General features: G+C 45.8%; 1 protein-coding gene across 1 annotated transcript in view; it reads right to left on the bottom strand.

Moving 5' to 3' along the window:
* CEP162 (centrosomal protein 162) overlaps window positions 1–19,950 on the bottom strand; it is a 423,542-nt gene that overhangs the window by 359,819 nt on the left and 43,773 nt on the right. Inside the window, 1 exon segment of the mRNA XM_029595494.1 lies at window positions 16,064–16,216. Within this exon segment, the coding sequence (XP_029451354.1) occupies window positions 16,064–16,216 (153 nt within the window).

Here is a 19,950-nt window from a genome sequence, read left to right as displayed (position 1 = left end):
AGTCAAAACTCCATCCCCAGAGCTGACTGAGGAGCTGGCTGGGGATTGGGCGCTCTCTGCTGCCTAGGACGGCCACAGGTGCTCTGATGGTGTTGACGGTAGCAAGGAGGTGGAGGAAAATATTTCCATTGGCAAAAAAAAAAAAAGACTTCCTTGGCCCCAGGCTCGGTGGCACCCTGGAAGAGGTCGATGGGTCCAGAGTACTTGTGAAGAGTTGTTGGAGGGTGAATTCCTTAATACAGAGAGGAGCACCCGGGAGGAGGTGTGGCGCTTTATGTCCGGGATGGCATAGAGTCCAACAGGATACACATCCTGCATGAGACTAAATACAAAATTGAATCTTTATGGGTAGAAATCCCTTGTGTGTCGGGGAAGACTATAGTGATAGGAGAATACTACCATCAACCTGGTCAAGATGGTGAGATGGACAGTGAAATGCTAAGAGAAATTAGGGAAGCTAACCAAATTGGTAGTGCAGTAATAATGGGACACCCCATATATACTAATCCAAGTTATATCGACCTGTTCATTGTAAGACATTTACCTGTCAATGTTATTGTTTAGAATGTAAACCGAATTGATCAGTAATTCTGTTATTGGAAAGTCGGTATATAAAAATGCTAAATAAATAAATAAATAAATATTGACTGGGTAAATGTATCATCGGGTCACGCTAGAGAGATAATGTTCCTGGATGGAATAAATGATAGCTTTATGGAGAAATTGGTTCAGGAACCGATGAGAGAGGGAGCAATTTTAGATCTAATTCTCAGTGGAGCACAGGACTTGGTGAGAGAGGTAACGGTGGTGGGGCCGCTTGGCAATAATGATCATAATATGATCAAATTTGATTTAATGACTGGAAGAGGAACAGTGTGCAAATCCACGGCTCGCATGCTAAACTTTCAAAAAGGAAACTTTGATAAAATGAGAAAAATTGTTAGAAAAAAACTGAAAGGAGCAGCTACAAAAGTAAAAAATGTCCAAGAGGCGTCGTCATTGTTAAAAAATACCATTCTCAGTCGGGAGTGGAGAGAGAAGGCTGAGTGCAGGAGGTACCCCTCCTTTTTCCTACCTAGCGCTGGTAAAAGAATTGCTTCGTTTTGCTTGCTGGAGGAGAGACCCGGGCTGTGGGTGGGACCCGGAAGTGACATCACCGGGAGGCACCCCGCGAGTCGATAAAGAGCAGCGTTCTACTGCACTTGAGTCGGGAGTGGAGAGAGAAGGACTGAGTGCAGGAGGTACCCCTCCTTTTTCCTACCTAGCGCTGGTAAAAGAATTGCTTCGTTTTGCTTGCTGGAGGAGAGACCCGGGCTGTGGGCGGGACCCGGAAGTGACATCACCGGGAGGCACCCTGCGGGTTGATAAAGAGCAGCGTCCTACGGCGCGCAGCCATTGGCGCGCTGCCGAAGCCGCGCACCAAAGGAGCGCGCCCCTGGAAAAGAAAATAGAATGGGTAGGAAATGTAAGTCCAAAAATTATACTTCTTCACCTAGATCTCCGTTGTCAAAAAGAATAGGACCAATGGACTCTCACATAATTAGGGTGAGTGAGTCCATTGAAGGGGGATTAGTAAAAGGGGTTACCAACACAGCAACCCCCTCTACCCCCAAGTCCTTACAGCATCCATCTGTGAATCCTACCGTGCCTGCTAATCCTGGGGGTAATATACAAGGTGCTAATAATATAGGGACTGAGACCATAGATAGGAATACTACTGTTCCTTGTCCAGAGGCTCTCGAATTTGATACAGTAGTGGAAGAAAATGTGTTGGAACCTGAGAATGTTTCAATGCTGGATTTGTGGAGATTGATGATGAGCTTGGACAAAAAGTTTATAGGGACATTGTCTAAAGTACATACTTTCTCAGAAGAAACAAGGAAGAAACTGGTAGACTTAGACAACAGAACTGAAAAAACTGAACTAGCTTTGGTAAATTTAAATCCTACAATTAAAAATATTCAAGCGACCAATGTGACCTTTATAAAAGATAATCTAGCATTACATACTAGAATGGAAATAATAGAAAATGATATGAGATCTCACATTCTGTGTTTACTTAACTTTCCAAAATCTAGATTGATGTCAGAGATTGAATTGTTTAGGAAGTATACAGTAGAAATTCTTTCCTATGAATCTCAGAGTATTCCTACTATTTCCAAAATGTATTATTTGCCTTTAAGAAAAATTACCCAGGCAGCCGAAGGAGGTGTTGATACACTAGAGAGTCCAGGTGTATCAACCTTCCTTGAGGACTCTCTGGATAATATTGAATCTCGTGCCACCTTGCTTGTTACCTTTTTATTAAAGAAAGATAAAGATTTATTTTTTAATAAATATTTTCAGAATAAAAATTTCAATTTTTGTGGGCAGAAGATCCAAATCTTACCCGATGTTTCTCGAGTAACGCAAGCAAGGAGGAAACAGTTTCTATTATTAAAGCAGGCAGTCTTGGATATAGATGCAACCTTTTTTCTGAAATTCCCATGTAAATGCCAAATTACATATCAATCAAATAAGTTTATCTTTTTTGATCCTTTACAATTACAACGTTTTATTGGGGATAAAAGTTAAAATTTCTAGTAGGATCAGAAAGTTGGATGGGATAAATAAATTGACAAGCACCTAAATCTTTTTATCTCCTTCTCCCTTAGATGTGAGCTAGATCAGATATATATTTCTTAAATATGTTTGTACTCACGGAGTAATTACCTTTGAATTCTGTATTCATGATTCTATCATTGGATGTAAATGTTATAATTTGAAAAATTGTAAATAATAAATAAATAAATAAATAAATAAAGATACCATTCTAGAAGCACAGTCCAGATGTATTCCACACATTAAGAAATGTGGAAAGAAGGCAAAACGATTACCGGCATGGTTAAAAGGGGAGGTGAAAGAAGCTATTTTAGCCAAAAGATCTTCATTGAAAAATTGGAAGAAGGATCCAACAGAAGAAAATAGGATAAAGCATAAACGTTGGCAAGTTAAATGTAAGACATTGATAAGACAGGCTAAGAGAGAATTTGAAAAGAAGTTGGCCGTAGAGGCAAAAACTCACAGTAAAAACTTTTAAAATATATCCGAAGCAGAAAGCCTGTGAGGGAGTCAGTTGGACCGTTAGATGATCGAGGGGTTAAAGGGGCACTTAGAGAAGATAAGGCCATCGCAGAAAGATTAAATGATTTCTTTGCTTCGGTGTTTACTGAAGAGGATGTTGGGGAGGTACCCATAATGGAGAAGGTTTTCATGGGTAATGATTCAGATGGACTGAATCAAATCACGGTGAACCTAGAAGATGTGGTAGACCTGATTGACAAACTGAAGAGTAGTAAATCACCTGGACCGGATGGTATACACCCCAGAGTTCTGAAGGAACTAAAAAATGCAATTTCAGACCTATTAGTAAAAATCTGTAACCTATCATTAAAATCATCCATTGTACCTGAAGACTGGAGGATAGCAAATGTAACCCCAATATTTAAAAAGGGCTCCAGGGGCGATCTGGGAAACTACAGACCGGTTAGCCTGACTTCAGTGCCAGGAAAAATAGTGGAAAGTGTTCTAAACATCAAAATCGCAGAACATATAGAAAGACATGGTTTAATGGAACAAAGTCAGCATGGCTTTACCCAAGGCAAGTCTTGCCTCACAAATCTGCTTCACTTTTTTGAAGGAGTTAATAAACATGTGGATAAAGGTGAACCGGTAGATGTAGTATACTTGGATTTTCAGAAGGCGTTTGACAAAGTTCCTCATGAGAGGCTTCTAGGAAAAGTAAAAAGTCATGGGATAGGTGACTATGTCCTTTCGTGGATTGCAAACTGGCTAAGAGACAGGAAACAGAGAGTAGGATTAAATGGACAATTTTCTCAGTGGAAGGGAGTGGGCAGTGGAGTGCCTCAGGGATCTGTATTGGGACTCGTACTTTTCAATATATTTATAAATGATCTGGAAAGAAATACGACGAGTGAGGTAATCAGATTTGCAGATGACACAAAATTGTTCAGAGTAGTTAAATCACAAGTGGATTGTGATAAATTGCAGGAAGACCTTGTGAGACTGGAAAATTGGGCATCCAAATGGCAGATGAAATTTAATGTGGATAAGTGCAAGGTGATGCATATAGGGAAAAATAATCCATGCTATAATTACACAATGTTGGGTTCCATATTAGGTGCTACAACCCAAGAAAGAGATCTAGGCGTCATAGTGGATAACACATTGAAATTGTCGGTTCAGTGTGCTGCGGCAGTCAAAAAAGCAAACAGAATGTTGGGAATTATTAGAAAGGGAATGGTGAATAAAACGGAAAATATCATAATGCCTCTGTATCGCTCCATGGTGAGACCGCACCTTGAATACTGTGTACAATTCTGGTCGCTGCATCTCAAAAAAGATATAATTGCGATGGAGAAGGTACAGAGAAGGGCTACCAAAATGATAAGGGGAATGGAACAGCTCCCCTATGAGGAAAGACTAAAGAGGTTAGGACTTTTCAGCTTGGAGAAGGAACAGCTGAGGGGGGATATGATAGAGATGTTTAAAATTATGAGAGGTCTAGAACGGGTAGATGTGAATCGGTTATTTACTCTTTCGGATAATAGAAAGACTAGGGGGCACTCCATGAAGTTAGCATGGGGCACATTTAAAACTAATCGGAGAAAGTTCTTTTTTACTCAGCACACAATTAAACTCTGGAATTTGTTGCCAGAGGATGTGGTTAGTGCAGTTAGTATAGCTGTGTTTAAAAAAGGATTGGATAAGTTCTTGGAGGAAAAGTCCATTACCTGCTATTAAGTTCACTTAGAGAATAGCCACCGCCATTAGCAACGGTAACATGGAATAGACTTAGGGGTAGATTTTTTTAAAAAGCGTGATCGCGTACTTTTGTTTGCGCAGCAGGCGCAAACAAAAGTACGCTGGATTTTACAAGATACGCGCATAGCCGCGCGTATCCTCTAAAATCCTGGATCAGCGCACGCAAGGCTGCCGATTTTGGGCAGCCGGCGCGCGCCGAGCTGCGCAGCCTGCCTCCATTCCCTCCGAGGCGCTCCGAAATCGGAGCGGCCTCGGAGGGAACTCTCTTTCGCCCTCCCCTCACCATCCCCTCCCTTCCCCTACCTAACCCACCCCCCCGGCCCTATCTAAACCCCCCCCTACCTTTATCCATGGATTTACGCCTCCCGGAGGGAGATGTAAATCCACGCGCACCGAGACCCGACCCGGGGGCAGTTCCGGAGGGCGTGGCCACGCCCCCGGAACGCCCCGGGCCGAAACCACGCCCCCGAGCCCGCCCCCGAAACGCCACGTCCCGCCCCCAAAGCGCCGCGTCGTTCAGTCCTGCCCCCCGACACGCCTCAGACACGTCCACTTCCAAAAACCCCGGGACCTACGCGCGTCCCAGGGTTCTGCGCGCGCTGGCGGCCTATGGAAAATAGGCGCGCCGGCGCGCAAGGCCCTGCTCGCGTAAATCCGGGCGGATTTACGCGAGCAAGGCTTTTAAAATCCGCCCCTTAGTTTTTGGGTACTTGATAGGTTCTTATGGCCTGGATTGGCCACTGTTGGAAACAGGATGCTGGGCTTGATGGACCCTTGGTCTGACCCAGTATGGCATGTTCTTATGTTCTTATGGTGGTCCCGGAGTTGGGCCATAGCATCCCTTGCCCTATCTCTGAAGAGATTCTCTACAGTATACAGCACATCAGCGAGTCTTTCCTGTACCTCTGGCCGGACATCCGAGGCCCGCAGCCATGCCATTCTGCGGGCACCAATTCCCACTGCAGAGAATTTCGATGCCATCTCGAAAACATCGTAGGTCGCACGGACATTTTTTCTGCACTCCAGACCTTTGTGCACCAGCGACATGAGGATGTCTTGCTGTTGCTCAGTCACCTCCTGCAACTGCTTCCAGATGTCCTGCTAGTTCTATCTCATGTAGAGATGGTAGGCAGCGATAAGGGCAACAAACATGGCGGCGTGGAACACCTTCCTCCCAAGAGCATCTATCGCTCTGTGGTCCTTCCCTAGGAATGCCAAGGAATAGGTCTAAGAGTGCTTGGCCCTCTTGAGAGCGGATTCAACCACCTCAGACTGGTGAGGCAGCTGACACTGGGATGTGACCTGGAGACCGGATCCCAACATCTGGGCCTTGGCCCAGGGTCAGGCCTAGGCCTGGGGTCTCCTCTTCAGGCATCCTCTTCTTTCTTCAGCCCGCAAGTCAAATGACAGCGTCCACTGGGGTCGCACCAGATTTAATTAAGACCAGTGTATTCACCACATCGGACAGTGCCATTTTGATGTCCTCTAAATGGCCTACTCAATATTGGCCTCATAACGTTTTTTTCCATAGACATAAAATGGGGAAAAGACTTTAGTAAATGAGGTCTTAAGTTTGTACCTGATTCAAAGAAGAATGAAGTGACTTGTCCTAGGTCAAAAGGAGTGTTATGAAAGAAGCAGGGTTTGAACCCTGATTTCCCTGGATATCAGCCCAGTACTCTCTAACCATTAGTTAAGCTAAATGAAAAGTTGGTACAAAGCCTGTTCTTCTGGGACTAAACCACTCTCGAAGATATCTTTGCATAGATACCACAGCTATTAACATTGTGGTCTTTTCCCAGGCAAACAGGATACACTTTTTGGAGTTTAGTGATGGACATCTTTCGTGCATACTTAAAACAAAATTTGAAACTGCAGTCCTGTATCTCTGCTATGGTAAAAAAAATTGCTCCTGCAAAATTATTGAAAGAAAATATTTTTCTTGAGAAAAATGTTTGAAAGAGAAAAATAGCAAGTAAGGCTGCTAAACACTTCGATTCTGCTGAAAAAAGGGAGGTTGTTAATGAGCAGAAATCAGTAAAAAGGTAATAAAACTCAGAACATGCCACAAACCTGACAAGGGAACTAAAGTGAGAAAAACAAGAAGAGCATGTTTGCTTACCGTAAATAGTGTTTTCCGTAGATAGCAGATGAATTAGCCATGCTGACCCTCCCGCCTCCCCGGACAGTTCCAACATTGCATCAAGTCTTGCTTAGATATGGACCGAGGAGACTCGGGGAAACGCGGGAAGATACAAGCAAGTACACATCACTGACAAAGTTCAGTGCTATCTATGGAAAAAAACGTTAACATTAAGCAAACTTGCTCTTTTCCCGTAGATAAGCAGCATGAATTAGCCATGCTGTCTGGGAGTCCCCAGCTGAAGTATTGAGCGCAAATTTCCCATACCATGTGCTCATGATGAAGCGAGGTGGTGCGCTCAAGACTGTAGACAATAGGCGGACAGTTCTTATGTGCTATTGTCGCTGTGCTCAAGATGTGCTCGACTTGAGAATTGTCCTTCCCATGCGTGTGTCAGCAGCAGTCTGCTAGTCTAAACAGTAGTGCGATGTGAACGTATGTAGCGAGGACCATGTGGCTGCTTTGCAAATGTCCAGAAGAGGTAACTCGTGGAGCTGAGTAATTGAAGCAGCCATAGCACGGACCTGGTGCACCTTAGGGATGGCGAATAGGTTCTTTGATCGCTTTTGATAGCAGAATTGAATGCAGTTCGAGATCCAGGAAACAAGTGTTCTTTTGGATACAGGGAGTCCTGGGGCATTTGGGTTAAAGAAAACGAAGAGCTGGGAGGCTCTGTGGTCATTATAATAAGCGAGTGCTCGTTTACAATCCAGCATGTGGAGTCTACACTTGCCCTCGTTGGCATGAGGCTTTGGGTAAAAGGTCGGTAGAGTTATGGATTGGTTGATGTGGAAAGCTGAAACCACCTTTGGGAGGAAGGTGGGATGTGTACGCAGTGTAACCTTGTCATGGTAAAACTCCAGGTAGGGTGGGTAGTGTACCAGGGCTTGTAGCTCGCTGACGCGCCTTGCGGAGATGAGGGCAACTAAAAAGAGTACCTTCCAGGAGAGGAACCTGGGATGAGAAGTGTCCATTGGTTCGAAGGGTGGTAGCATTAATTGCTCGAGCACTACATTTATATCCCATGGAACTGGAGGTTTTTGAACCGGTGGTCGGAGCCGTAGAACTCCTCTCATGAATCTGGAGATGAGCGGGTGACAAGAGATTGATGCCTCGTTGAGGGGAGACTGGTAGGTAGCTATGGCGCTGAGTTGACCTCGAATCGAAGCTGTGGCCAGCTCCTTCCAGTAGAGCAGATGGAGGTAGTCCAGAAGACGCTCTGGCGGGCAGGGGAGTGGGTCTTTGCTATTGTCCGAGCACCAGGAGGCATAGCGTGCCCACTTCAGCAGTCTTGTTGATGGTTTTCTGGATGAGATCAGAATATCTTGAAGTTGAGGAGAAAGGTTCAGGTGTTGGAATACAAGCCTTTCAACCTCCACCCAGTGAGATTCAGAGATGAAGCGGATGGAGTAGAGAACCTCCCTCTTGGGTGAGGAGGTGTGGGTTGTTCCCCAGGAGATCGGGTGGTTCACCAATAGTTGAACTAGGTAGGCATACCAAGGCTGTCAGGCCCATGCTGGGGCAATGAGAAATAGGTCCGCATTGTCTGCAATGCACTTCTGGACTGTGAGGGAGATGAAAGGTTTCGGAGGAAAGGCGTAGAGCAGGCTCTCCATCCAATCCAATAGTAACTCGTCCGCTAGTCGGTGTGGACTGGGATACACCGAGCAGAACAGCTCCACTTTCCTGTTCTGTTGCAAAGAGGTCAATTCGGGGAAGACCCCCAAGTGCGAAATATTTGATTGGCCACTTCCTGGTGGAGTTCCCACTCATGGGGGTGAAAGATCCTGCTCAGTTTGTCGGCCCTGGAATTGTTGATTCCGGGCAGGTAAGTGGCCTGGAGGGAGATGGATTTGCTCTCTGCCCATTTCAGGATCCTGACAGCCTCTCTGCAGAGGTTCCAGGAACTGGACCCTCCTTCTTTGTTGATGTAGAACATGGCAACTTGGTTGTCCATGTGGATCATGACAGTCTTTCCATAGAGGGTTAGCTCAAAGGCACGAAGAGCGTTTCAGATGGCCCGTAGTTCAGGAAGTTTATTTGTTGAACTCGTTCCCAGATGCATCACAGGCCTTGATTCTGGAGGTGGGTGAGATGGGCGCCCCCACCCCTTGGTGGAAGTGTCCATGGTGTGACTATATGATGTAGAGGGGGCCAGAAAGGCAACCTCGATGTCAGCACCGACAATGTCAGCCACCACTCCAAATCCCTTTTCATGCTGGACGTAAGTGTGACAGGAGTGGAGAGGGGATGGAAAAACTTGTTCCATTGGAACTTCAGGCCCCACTGCAAACGTCGCATTTGTAGACGTGTGTGAGGTATGACATAGACTGAAGCTGCCATGTAACCGAGAATGGTGAGGATCTGGCGGGCCTGAGCAGTGGTGGCCACTCAGAGCCGACCAGCAAGTGTTGTCAGGCCAAGAGCCTGGGATTCCGGAAGGAAGGCCCTGTCTTGAATGGTGTCGATATGAGCCCTGATGAACTATAAGACCTGAGTGGGGTGTAGATTCGATTTCTCGTAGTTGACCAGTAGGCCCAGATTGTCTAGGCAAGACATGGTTCATAGAAGATTGCTTTGTATGGTAAACTGGCCGGGGGCAAGCAGTAGCCAGTCATCTAGGTAGGGAAATATCTGGATCCCCTGTCGTCGGAGATGAGGCACTGTTACCGCTGCCGCTAGGCATTTGGTGAAAACTCTGGGTGCAGAGGGGTGCAGAGGAGAGGCCAAATGGGAGATTCTTGTACTTGAGGACCTTTAGAGGGATGAGAATCTGCTGGTGGTTGAGACTGCCGAGGGGCTGGGAACGCTGCCGCGGTTCTTGCTGTTGTGCAGGTTGTTGGCGACTCGGCTGGTATGATACCGGCCAGTAAACTGGTATGACTGATATGGACGACATGGGTAAGGTGGTTTTCTGTATGAGCGTCGTGATGAAGCTGAATCGGATGGGGTGGTCAGAGACATGACAGCTACTTTTTGTTCTTTTAGCTATGCGACGGTTTCCGTCAATTTATCACCGAAAAGATTGTCCGGGAGACAAGGAAGGTCTGCTAGTTTTTTGTGAACATTGTCACGGATGGCGCTTGCTCGTAACCACGCTAATTGGCAGACTGCAATGGTGTTGGCAGTGGATTTTGCTGGTGTCAAATCCCTCGCATACAGAGCGAAGCAGGTGTTGTAAGTCCTCTTCCATGTCGTGGAACTCCTGTGGGGGGGGGGGGGGGGGGGGGGGGAGGGGTGTCGATCGTCTAGGGCCACGGCCAGTAATAGGGGTTTTAGGGACTGGAGACAATCGTAGAGATATTGTGTCACATAAAATTGATGTTGTTGTATTTTGGCATTTAACATGCCCAATTGAAAGGCCTTTTTGGCGAAGTCGTCCTTGTACTTGCAGTCATTGCCGGGAGGTGAATTTGAGTGCAGCCTAGTCTTCGTTGCCCTCTGCATTGCGGATTCAACCACAACCGAGGCATGAGGGAGCTGGACCATGGAATAGAACGGTGATTGATGCATTCGGTATTTGAGATCCGTTTTATGGGAAGTTGGTAATCCCTAAAAGGGAGATTCCCATGCCTTGGGCATCACCATGTCCAGGACATTGTGAGAAGGCAAGGCTGTGTGTTCTGCAGGAGTATCAAAAATCCTGAGGATCCCCATCATCTCCTGTCTGGGGTCAGGAACTTTACGGGTTTCCACATTCAGGCAGCTGATCCACTTTCTCTAGGAATTTTGAATAAGAAAGATCTTCTGGCGGAGAGACCGACTCAGGTGGAATCTCAGCGGGGTCTGAGGGATAGCCGGTGGAGGAGCCCGGTGAAGCGGATGGTTGGGGGGAGTCATCTGCAGGAGGCGGTGGTGGTGGAGGATGTTCGGCGGGCGAAGGCCCCGGACTGGGGCTGCTCCGTGGTGACCTCAGGGCATCCATGGGTCTGTCTGGTGGGTGCTGACTTTGTTGTTCTACAGTGGTGAGAAACTGTGTCAGTATTGTTGAGAGGCCAAACTCATTGAAGGGAGAGGCCTGGGTTGTGTTGGAGTGCCCCTCGAGGGTATTACCGCCAACAAAATGTCAGTGTCCGTGAGTCAGGTAATGTCCGGAGGAGGCCGTCTGTCTTTCTCCGGTAAGGGTTCCTGAAGGCCTGAATGTTTCCGGCATTGGGATGCCGTAGAAAGGCCCAAAACAAGACTCGAAGAGGAGGAACCTTGGGAGATAGCTGGTGAAGAAGGTCCTTCCAAGTCGACCACTAGAAAGGGAGAGGGTTACCTGGGTCGCTTGGTCCTGAAACATGCTTCTTCGCAGGCTTGGGGGCATCTTGCGTCGATTGCTTCGTCACCGGCATTGACAGGCTTCGGTGCGATGGAGTGCGTCCATGTTCCCGTGGTGCGTTGAGGGGTCAACTCTTCGACACAGATGCGTTGGTGCGCAATGATGATACATCGATGACTTTGACACAGATGTTTTCCTCGGTGCTGCCAACACATCTCCCGCGCCGTGCTTCGGTGCCATTTGGGCTCACTTCAGAGCCGGGCAGTACAACCGAGGAGGCCCAACGCTGGGAGGGTTCTTTAGGCGTCCGTAGGGGGCCCTGGAAAGGATCTGGCTGACTCCTCCGAGGGGGCATAGGAGCCCAAAGCTGCCTCCTTCAATTTGGCAATGCGGGCTGCCCTTTGCCGCTGGGCCAGAGGGGACATGCAGCCGCAGTCCCGGCATGAAGCCTGATCATGGTTGGGTCTCAAGCAGAGATAGCAGCACTTGTGGCAGTCTGTTATTGACATGATTTTGCCACATTGGCAGAATTTAAAGCCAGGTGGCTGCGGCATGTCCATCTGGCAATGTTTTTTTGGGTTTTTTTACACAAAATTTCCTCAGAGAGGAAAAAAATGGACTGAGGAGACTCGGGGAAATCCGGGAAGATACAAGCAAGTACACATCACTGACAAAGTTCAGTGATCTTTGAGAGCTCCGCCACCTAGAGGCACGGAGGACGTCCCAGATAGCATGGCTAATTCATGCTGATTATCTACGGGAAAAATATTTTTAGCTCAAAAGCTAGAAAATAAACAAACAAAATGCTGAGACAGGTATAAAAGAGGTAGATTTTCAAATGGCCATTAAGTGGATACCTAGCTAACATTAGCCAGCTATCTTGAAGCAAATTTAAAGCTAAGCCTAACTAGCTTGTTTTTCAGTTTTAAATTTGATTAGCTAGATTTATAAACCTTGCCTTTTAGCAATGAAAATCAGTACTAACTGGTTAATTAAAAAAAATTATTAAAGTTAGCAGTCCCTCCTCCCTCCCTAAGAGGATAATTTTAAACAAGCACATGCGTAGATGTAAGCGCACATGCTCATGTACGCGGACAATCTAAAATATGCGTAAATCTACCCAACAACATATTCACGAATCTAAAGTATACGCAGCATGTAATGTAGACCATAGTCGAATAAGTAGTATTTTAACACTTATTTTCCTATCTTAGTTGTATAAATAGCATTTTAACACCTATCCACATATCTTACTTAGCTGGATAAGTAGCAGTTTTTCAGATGTATCCGGCTAAGTGGCATCAAAAACACCACTTAACTGTAGAAGTAAAAATGTATCCAGATAAGTGATGCAAATTTGCTCTACATGCGTAGATGTGGTCCTAATTTTAATCATTTACATGAGAAAATTTAACTTGCATATTTTTCTAATCAATTGTCAGTTTTTACACACGTTAATATACATGCAAGAAGGAAATTCTCAGTTTTAACAATTAGACCACTAGTTTGCCTGCGATTCAGGAACACCCTCCTGGTTCTTCAGTCTGAAATCCCCCACATATCACCCAGACCGCTCACTCAGTTGTTTTTGCACTTTTAAAATGTTCACGATTACTTACACCAGAAATTGAACAGAAGTAAATATATGCAAATAAAAGACTGCCGCACATCACTTTGGCAGCTTTTCAAATAGCAACATACATGCGTACATCTATTTATTTATTTGCATTTATATTCCACTTTTTAGCACTTCAAATTGGATTACATTCAGTACGGTAAGCTATTCTCAGAGGGCTTACAATCTAACTGGGAGATGCATCAAGCCGCAGGTAGAACTCTAACACAAGTTAAACAGTGTTTATCGCACAATATATGTGACATTTCGCTCAGACCTGCCCAGATTCCCTTCCCTATTACAATAAGCTTCTTTGCATGCGATTTGCATGTATGAGTTTTGTAAATCTATACAAAATTGTTCATCAATAGGCAATCTGACTTTAATAATTTAACACAGCAGATTTAGAAGTTGTCAGCCATTTATTTTATTTATTTATGAAGATTTTTATATTTCGCTTTTCGGCACTTCAAAGTGTACATCAAAGCGGATTATATTCAGGTACTATAGGTATTTCCCTATCCCCACAGGGCTTACAATGTAATTTTGTCCCTGAGGCAATGAAGGATAAAATGACTAGCCCAAGGGTACAAGGCGCAACAGTGGGATTTTGACCCTGGTTTCCATGGGTCGTAGCCCACTGCTCTAACCACTAGGCTACTCCTCGTAAGGAAACAGTAAGTAATCTAACGCAGGAGCTTCAGGACCCTAAAGCGGGTCAGAAGCTCCTGCATTAGATTTAAAGGGTCATGCCAAAAAAAAAAAGACCAGTAAGAATCAAAGAAAGGTGTGAGTGGATCAAAGCTGACCCCCCTCCTCACCCCGGGGCCACCACTCGAGGTGGCTCCGACATGCCAAGTGATAAAACTGGAAGTTGGCCAATTGCACGACAATAGCCCCCTCCAACCCTGTCAAAATTCAATCAAGTGTATCCCTCCCAGCCCCCCTTCCTCCCCCCCTCCAATGTTAATAAAAATTAGCATTAAGATATAGGATCCCCGAAACCTCACCCACCCCCATGAAAAATCATAGCAGCTTTATGAATCTAAATCTAAGTTTAAACCTGAGGAAAAGGAGGGTAAAGTGACTTTCCCAAGTTCACAAAGAGTGGTTATTAACCTGGTTTCCCTGGTTAATAGCTCACTGCTCTAACCTCTAGGCTACTCCTCCACAGATACTGGGCCTTCTCCAGAACACCCCCTGTTTTTTGCGCATTTGTAGTGTTTTTAAGATTGCATGTATGCAATTTTATGCGCACATGCTATTTATTTACACACACATTTTAAAATTCACCTATAAATTTACAAAACCAAGTGCTGCAATTTCGAATCCCTCCATCCCAACCCCCCTCTTCCCTACTTTCACAAAACAGATCTCCCTAAATCTCACTTCCACCACTCTCTGATCCCCTTTCTCTACTTAAAAAAAGTGTGGCTGCTCCATCTGTTCAAAAGTGTTCCCAAGCAAAGTAACAAGGCTTACCTCCTCCTGCCTCAGCATCCAATGTTGGCTTGTCAGAATGCAACAGGGTGCAACGTTTCTATTTTCATAACTAAAGGGGTAATTTTTAAAGAAGGTATGCACATAAAAGTAGCATATATCATAGTCATTTTCAAAATCTAATTTACGTGGGTAAAACCTTTTGACAATTCAGCCCTCTGGAGTGAATTTTCAAAGAAGTTACACATATAAAAAGTAGCAATTTTTGAAAGCCCTTTTACATGTGCAAATCTTTTTGAAAAGTACATCTTTAGTGCGTCATTTTGAAGGGAGAAAAAAAAAAAAAGAAAAACACATGCAAAGCTTGAAGATACTTTTTCCTTAGGCAATTTTCAAAGGGAAAGCATATTCATACTTTCCCTTTGAAAACTGGCACAAAGTCTGATAAAAGTACTCAAGGACTTTGAAAATTGCCCTGTACTGTTTTCATAGTTTTCTCCACTACTATAGTTAAGCTATAAAAAACTTGTAATTTCCTTTCTCTTTGTCCTCACGTTTATGGAGTGGAACAACATTTGCTCTCCTACAGTCTCTTGAAATCATCCTGGTTGCCAAAGGTGAGTTGCACGGAGATGTGAAGGTTGCAGTTAAAGTTAAAAATACATTGTGATTCCAGCTCATTTAGAAATGTTTCTTGTTGATAAGACTGGTTGACTATAGTGGGTAGGGGGGAATATTAGTATATTGTTGAACATACTGGCATTCCTTTGGTTTTTATATATTTTCCTTGATATTATTTCTTTTCTGCAAGTTTCGTGAACCGTTGTTGCTTTAGGGAGGTTGGCTCAATCTACAGGGAAAGCCCTGTAGTCCTTTCCGACAGCTGGCGGGACCAGGCTGGTTGGACACTGGTCTGAAGCTTCACTTATATCAACCCCTTTCCCCTTAGGTTGAGCCCTTGGGTTCCGGGGGCCAGCAGGACTTAGGAGTCAGTCTCGTGAAAATTGGTAATGACGTAAGTCCCAGTCGTGGCTAGGGTCAGAGACAGGCAGCAAATGAGGATGGTTGAGGTCCAGGCTGAGGTTATAGGCAGGCGGCAGGCAAGAGTAGTCGGAGTTCAGGCTGAGGTCAATGGCAGGTAGCTAGCAAGGATGCTCAGAGTTCAGGTTATGGTAAAAGGAGTTGGCTGGCAAGGATGGTCAGAGTTCAGGCTATGGTCAAATCCGGTAGTCAGTCTGAGGACAGGCGAGGAAGACACTGGGAGGATGAGGACAACAGGACAAGGAGAATGAGGTAGGCTGGGCTTGGAGAGATGAGACAGGCAGGGCTTGAAATTGGAACACAGAATGCATTAACACACTTCTGCAAGGATGCAGGCGACCCATTGCTGAGGTAGTGAGCAAGTGTTTGGAGAAGTCCTTTATAGGGTTAGGTGCGTGACGTCATCCATGGGCACCACAGGCATTTTCCCACCATGGGCCCTTTAAGTTTGGCCGAGTCTGGCACATTGGGAAGCAAAGAGAGGCGGTATCCACATGGCAGGCCGGGGAGCATGGATGAGTTCACCGGCTCGCGAGGGTGTACTGCGAGCCGGCAAATGTAACATAGTCCCTCCTTGATGGGGAATAATGGTGTTATAAGATAGGATAAGTGATGTATTTTTTATGTATTTTCTTTGTTTTGTTTATGTATCACAGTTAAATATTTTTTAATCTTGTATTGGATAAAAAATGTAATAAAGAGATAACAAAAAAATATATATTATGGCAGCACTTACCATCAGATTCCAGACTGTCCTTAGTCATAGAGCCAGAAATGTTATCCTTTTTCTGAAAAGGAGATTTTCCTATCTGGTCCTCTTCATTTACTTCCTCAATGGGCTGGGAAATTCTTTTGGACTTGAGAAAGCTTTGGTTTGTCCCAAGCATTCCTAAAGAGAAAAATAACACAGTAAGTAAACATTTTGTAAAGCCAGAAGCGTTTTCTATGCAGAGTGAACACTGCGGGGTAGATTTTAAAAGAAGCGCGATCAGCCTACTTTTGCTTGCGCATCAGACTCAAGCAAAAGTACACTGGATTTTAGTAGATACGCGCGGAGCCGCGCGTATCCACTAAAATCCCTGGATCGGCGCGCGCAAGGCTATTGATTTTGTATAGCCGGCGCGCGCCGAGCCGCGCTGCCTAACCCGTTCCCTCCAAGGCCGCTCCGAAATCGGAGCGGCCTCGGAGGGAACTTTCCTTTGCCCTCCCCTCACCTTCCCCTCCCTAACCCACCCGCCCGGCCCTGTCTAAACCATCCCCTTACCTTTGTCGGGGGATTTACGCCTCCCGGAGGGAGACGTAAATCCCCGCGCGCCAGCGGGCCTCCTGAGCGCCGGGCCGCGACCTGGGGGCGGGTACGGAGGGCGCGGCCACGCCCCCGGACCGCCCCGGGCCGTAGCCACGCCCCCGTAACCGCCCCCAAAACGCTCCCGACACGCCCCCGAAACGCCGCGACGACCGGGCCCGCCCCCGACACGCCCCCGACACGCCCCCCTCCGAAAACCCCGAGACGTACGCGAGTCCCGGGGTCTGCGCGCGCCGGTAGGCCTATGTAAAATAGGCTTACCGGCGCGCAGGGCCCTGCTCGCGTAAATCCGGGCGGATTTACGCGAGCAGGGCTCTTAAAATCCGCCCCTGCATGTCAGTTTGATATGTGCAAGTTTCCAGACCATTGTATTTATACACAAATTCTAATATAGTAGTGAAAACTCTAAACTCATTGCTTTAGCATTATACAATTTATTGTAATTCATAGAATGCAAGCAGTTTATTTTTCTCTTATATTTATTCTTAGCAAGCTACAGAATGTGAAGATGAAATTTAAAATGTGACTAGGAAAATAACCAATTAAAAAGTGATTAAGAGTTGTAACTCACTCCCTTATCTTTAACTATTTTTTGCTAGAGGAATTCTAGTATTACTTAACATAAGAAGTGCCATGCTGGGTCAGACCAAGGACCACTGAACCCAGGATCCTGTCTCTGACAGTGACCAGTCAGGTCACTAGTGCCCTGGAGATCCCCTACATTTGATCTGTTTCTTGTATCTCATTTGCAGGGATAAGCACTGGCTTTCTCAAGTCTAGCTGGCTAATAAATGTTTATGAACTTTTCCTTCAGGAACTTGGCTAACCCTCTTTTCAATCCCAATGGGTTAGCTGCCTTACCATATCCTCTGAAACAAATTCCAAAACTTTATTGTGCGCCAAGTGAAAAATACTTTCTACAATTTGTTTTAAATCCGCTGGTTACTAATTTCATAGAGTGTCCTCTAGTCCTAGTGTTGTTTGAAAGAGTAATTAACCATTCCCTATTTACCTGTTGTACCCCATGCGTTATTTTATAAAACTCAATCATATCTCCTCTCAGTTGTCTCTTCTCTAAGCTAAACTGCCCCAATCTATTTAGTCTTTCTTCATAAAAGAGCTTTTCCTCTCCCTTTATCATTTTTGTCACCCTCATCTGTATCATTTCTATGTCCTTTTTGAGATGGGATGACCAGAACTGCACACAATACTCAAGTTGCAGTCGCACTATGGATCAATACAAAGGCATTCTCAGCTTTATTCTCTATTCCTTTCCAAATAAAGCAGAGTTGCTTACCTGTAACAGGTGTTCTCACAGGACAGCAGGATGTTAGTCCTCACATATGGGTGACATCATCAGGATGGAGCCCAATCAAGGAACACATTTGTCAAAGTTTCTAGAACTTTGACTGACACCTACTGGGCATGCCCAGCATAGCACCAACCCTGCAGCCAGCAGGGTTCCCCCTTCAGTCTCGTCTTATAATAAAAAATACATGCGAAAAGTAAAATAAGAAAACGTAAACGAACCCAACTCCGTGGGTGGCGGGCGGGTTTCGTGAGGACTAACATCCTGCTGTCCTATGAGAATACCTGTTACAGGTAAGCAACTCTGCTTTCTCACAGGACAAGCAGGATGATAGTCCTCACATATGGGTGAGTACCGAGCTGAGGATGCCCGAGCAATGCACCAAATGTACCCAAAGACGTGCAACAGGCACAAGAACTGGGGTGGAATTTGGTAGAGGGCATCCTGAACCCTACCGGGTTGGTGAAAGGATGTTGGTACCTCAGTTCGCACATAAGTTGCGTAGCACGGACTGGCCGAAGATGGAATCTTGTCTGCCAGCCTTGTCTAAACAATAATGGGCTGGGAAGGTGTGGAGAGAGTTCCAGGTAGCCTTACAGATGTCAGCAAGCGGCACCGAGCGTAGGTGCGCTACTGATGTTGCCATGGCCCTGACAGAGTGTGCTTTAACATGGTCTTGAAGCGGAATGCCTGCCTGTTGGTAACAAAAGGAAATACAGTCTGCTAACCAGGAGGAGAGAGTCTGCTTACCCACAGGTTTGCCCAATTTGTTGGGATCGAAGGAAACAAACAATTGAGTGTATTTCCTGTGGGCTGCTGTATGGTCTAGATAAAATGCTAGAGCACGTTTACAGTCAAGGGTATGCAGAGCCTGTTCTCCTGGGTTTGAGTGGGGCCTGGGAAAGAAGGTGGGTAGTATAATGGATTGATTGATATGAAACTCCAATACTACCTTGGGCAAAAACCTAGGGTGAGCGCGGATTACTACCCTATCATGCAGAAGTTTAGTGTAAGCCGGGTAGGTAACTAAGGCCTGTAACTCACTAACTCTGTGAGCAGAAGTGATCGCCAAAAGAAAAATCACCTTCCAGGTGAGATAGCGGAGATCACGGGATTGGAGAGGCTCAAACGGCGGTTTCATAAGCTGCCCCAAAACCAAGTTGAGGTCCCAGGAAGGAGCCGGAGGGCACAGTGGAGGTTTAAGGTGGAGAAAGCCCTTCAAAAAGCGTATTACGAGGGGTTGTACTGAAATAGGTACGTCCCCGACACCTTTATGGAAGGCGGCTACCGCACTGACATGTACCCTGATAGAAGAAGTCTGGAGTCCTGACTCTGACAGGTGCCAGAGATAGTCCAAAAACTTCGGTGTGGAACAAGTGAAGGGATCGATGGACATTGAAGTACACCATACCGCAAACCTGTTCCATTTGTAACAATAAGACTGCCTTATGGAAGGCTTTCGTGAAGCTACTAGGACTCAGGAAACTGGCTCTGAAAGGTTAAGAGGTTGAAGGATTAACCTTTCAACATCTAGGCAGTCAGGGAGAGGGTCTTGAGGTTGGGGTGATGAAGGCAGCCGTTGTTCTGAGTGATCAGAAGTGGGTCCTTCCCCAAAGGAATGTGCCAGTGTACTGATAGGTCGTGGAGAATTGGAAACCAGACCTGGCATGGCCAATGAGGGGCTATGAGAATCATTAGTTCCCTTGTCCCTTTGCAACTTCACGAGAGTCTTTGAAATGGCCCACGAGAGGGAGAAAGCAACTCTTGGCTGAAGGTGTTGGCTGCGAGTGAGAGAGCAGAAGTTCTCTACTTTGCGGTTGTGAATTGACGCAAAGAGGTCTATGTGAAGGTAACCCCAACGCTGGAATACTGAGTCCGCTACAGTGGGGTTGAGCAACCACTCGTGCGGTTGAAAAGTGCGACTCAGCTTGTCTGCCAACACATTGTCCACTCCCGGCAAGTAGGTGTCCCTGAGGTACATCGACTGGGAAAGGGCTTCCGCCCATAT

Source organism: Rhinatrema bivittatum, chromosome 3 (assembly GCF_901001135.1).
Source record: "Rhinatrema bivittatum chromosome 3, aRhiBiv1.1, whole genome shotgun sequence".
NCBI classification, from domain to species: Eukaryota; Metazoa; Chordata; class Amphibia; order Gymnophiona; family Rhinatrematidae; genus Rhinatrema; species Rhinatrema bivittatum.
Note: the sequence above shows the minus strand (reverse complement) of the source record. Positions and strands in the feature narration are given on the sequence as shown.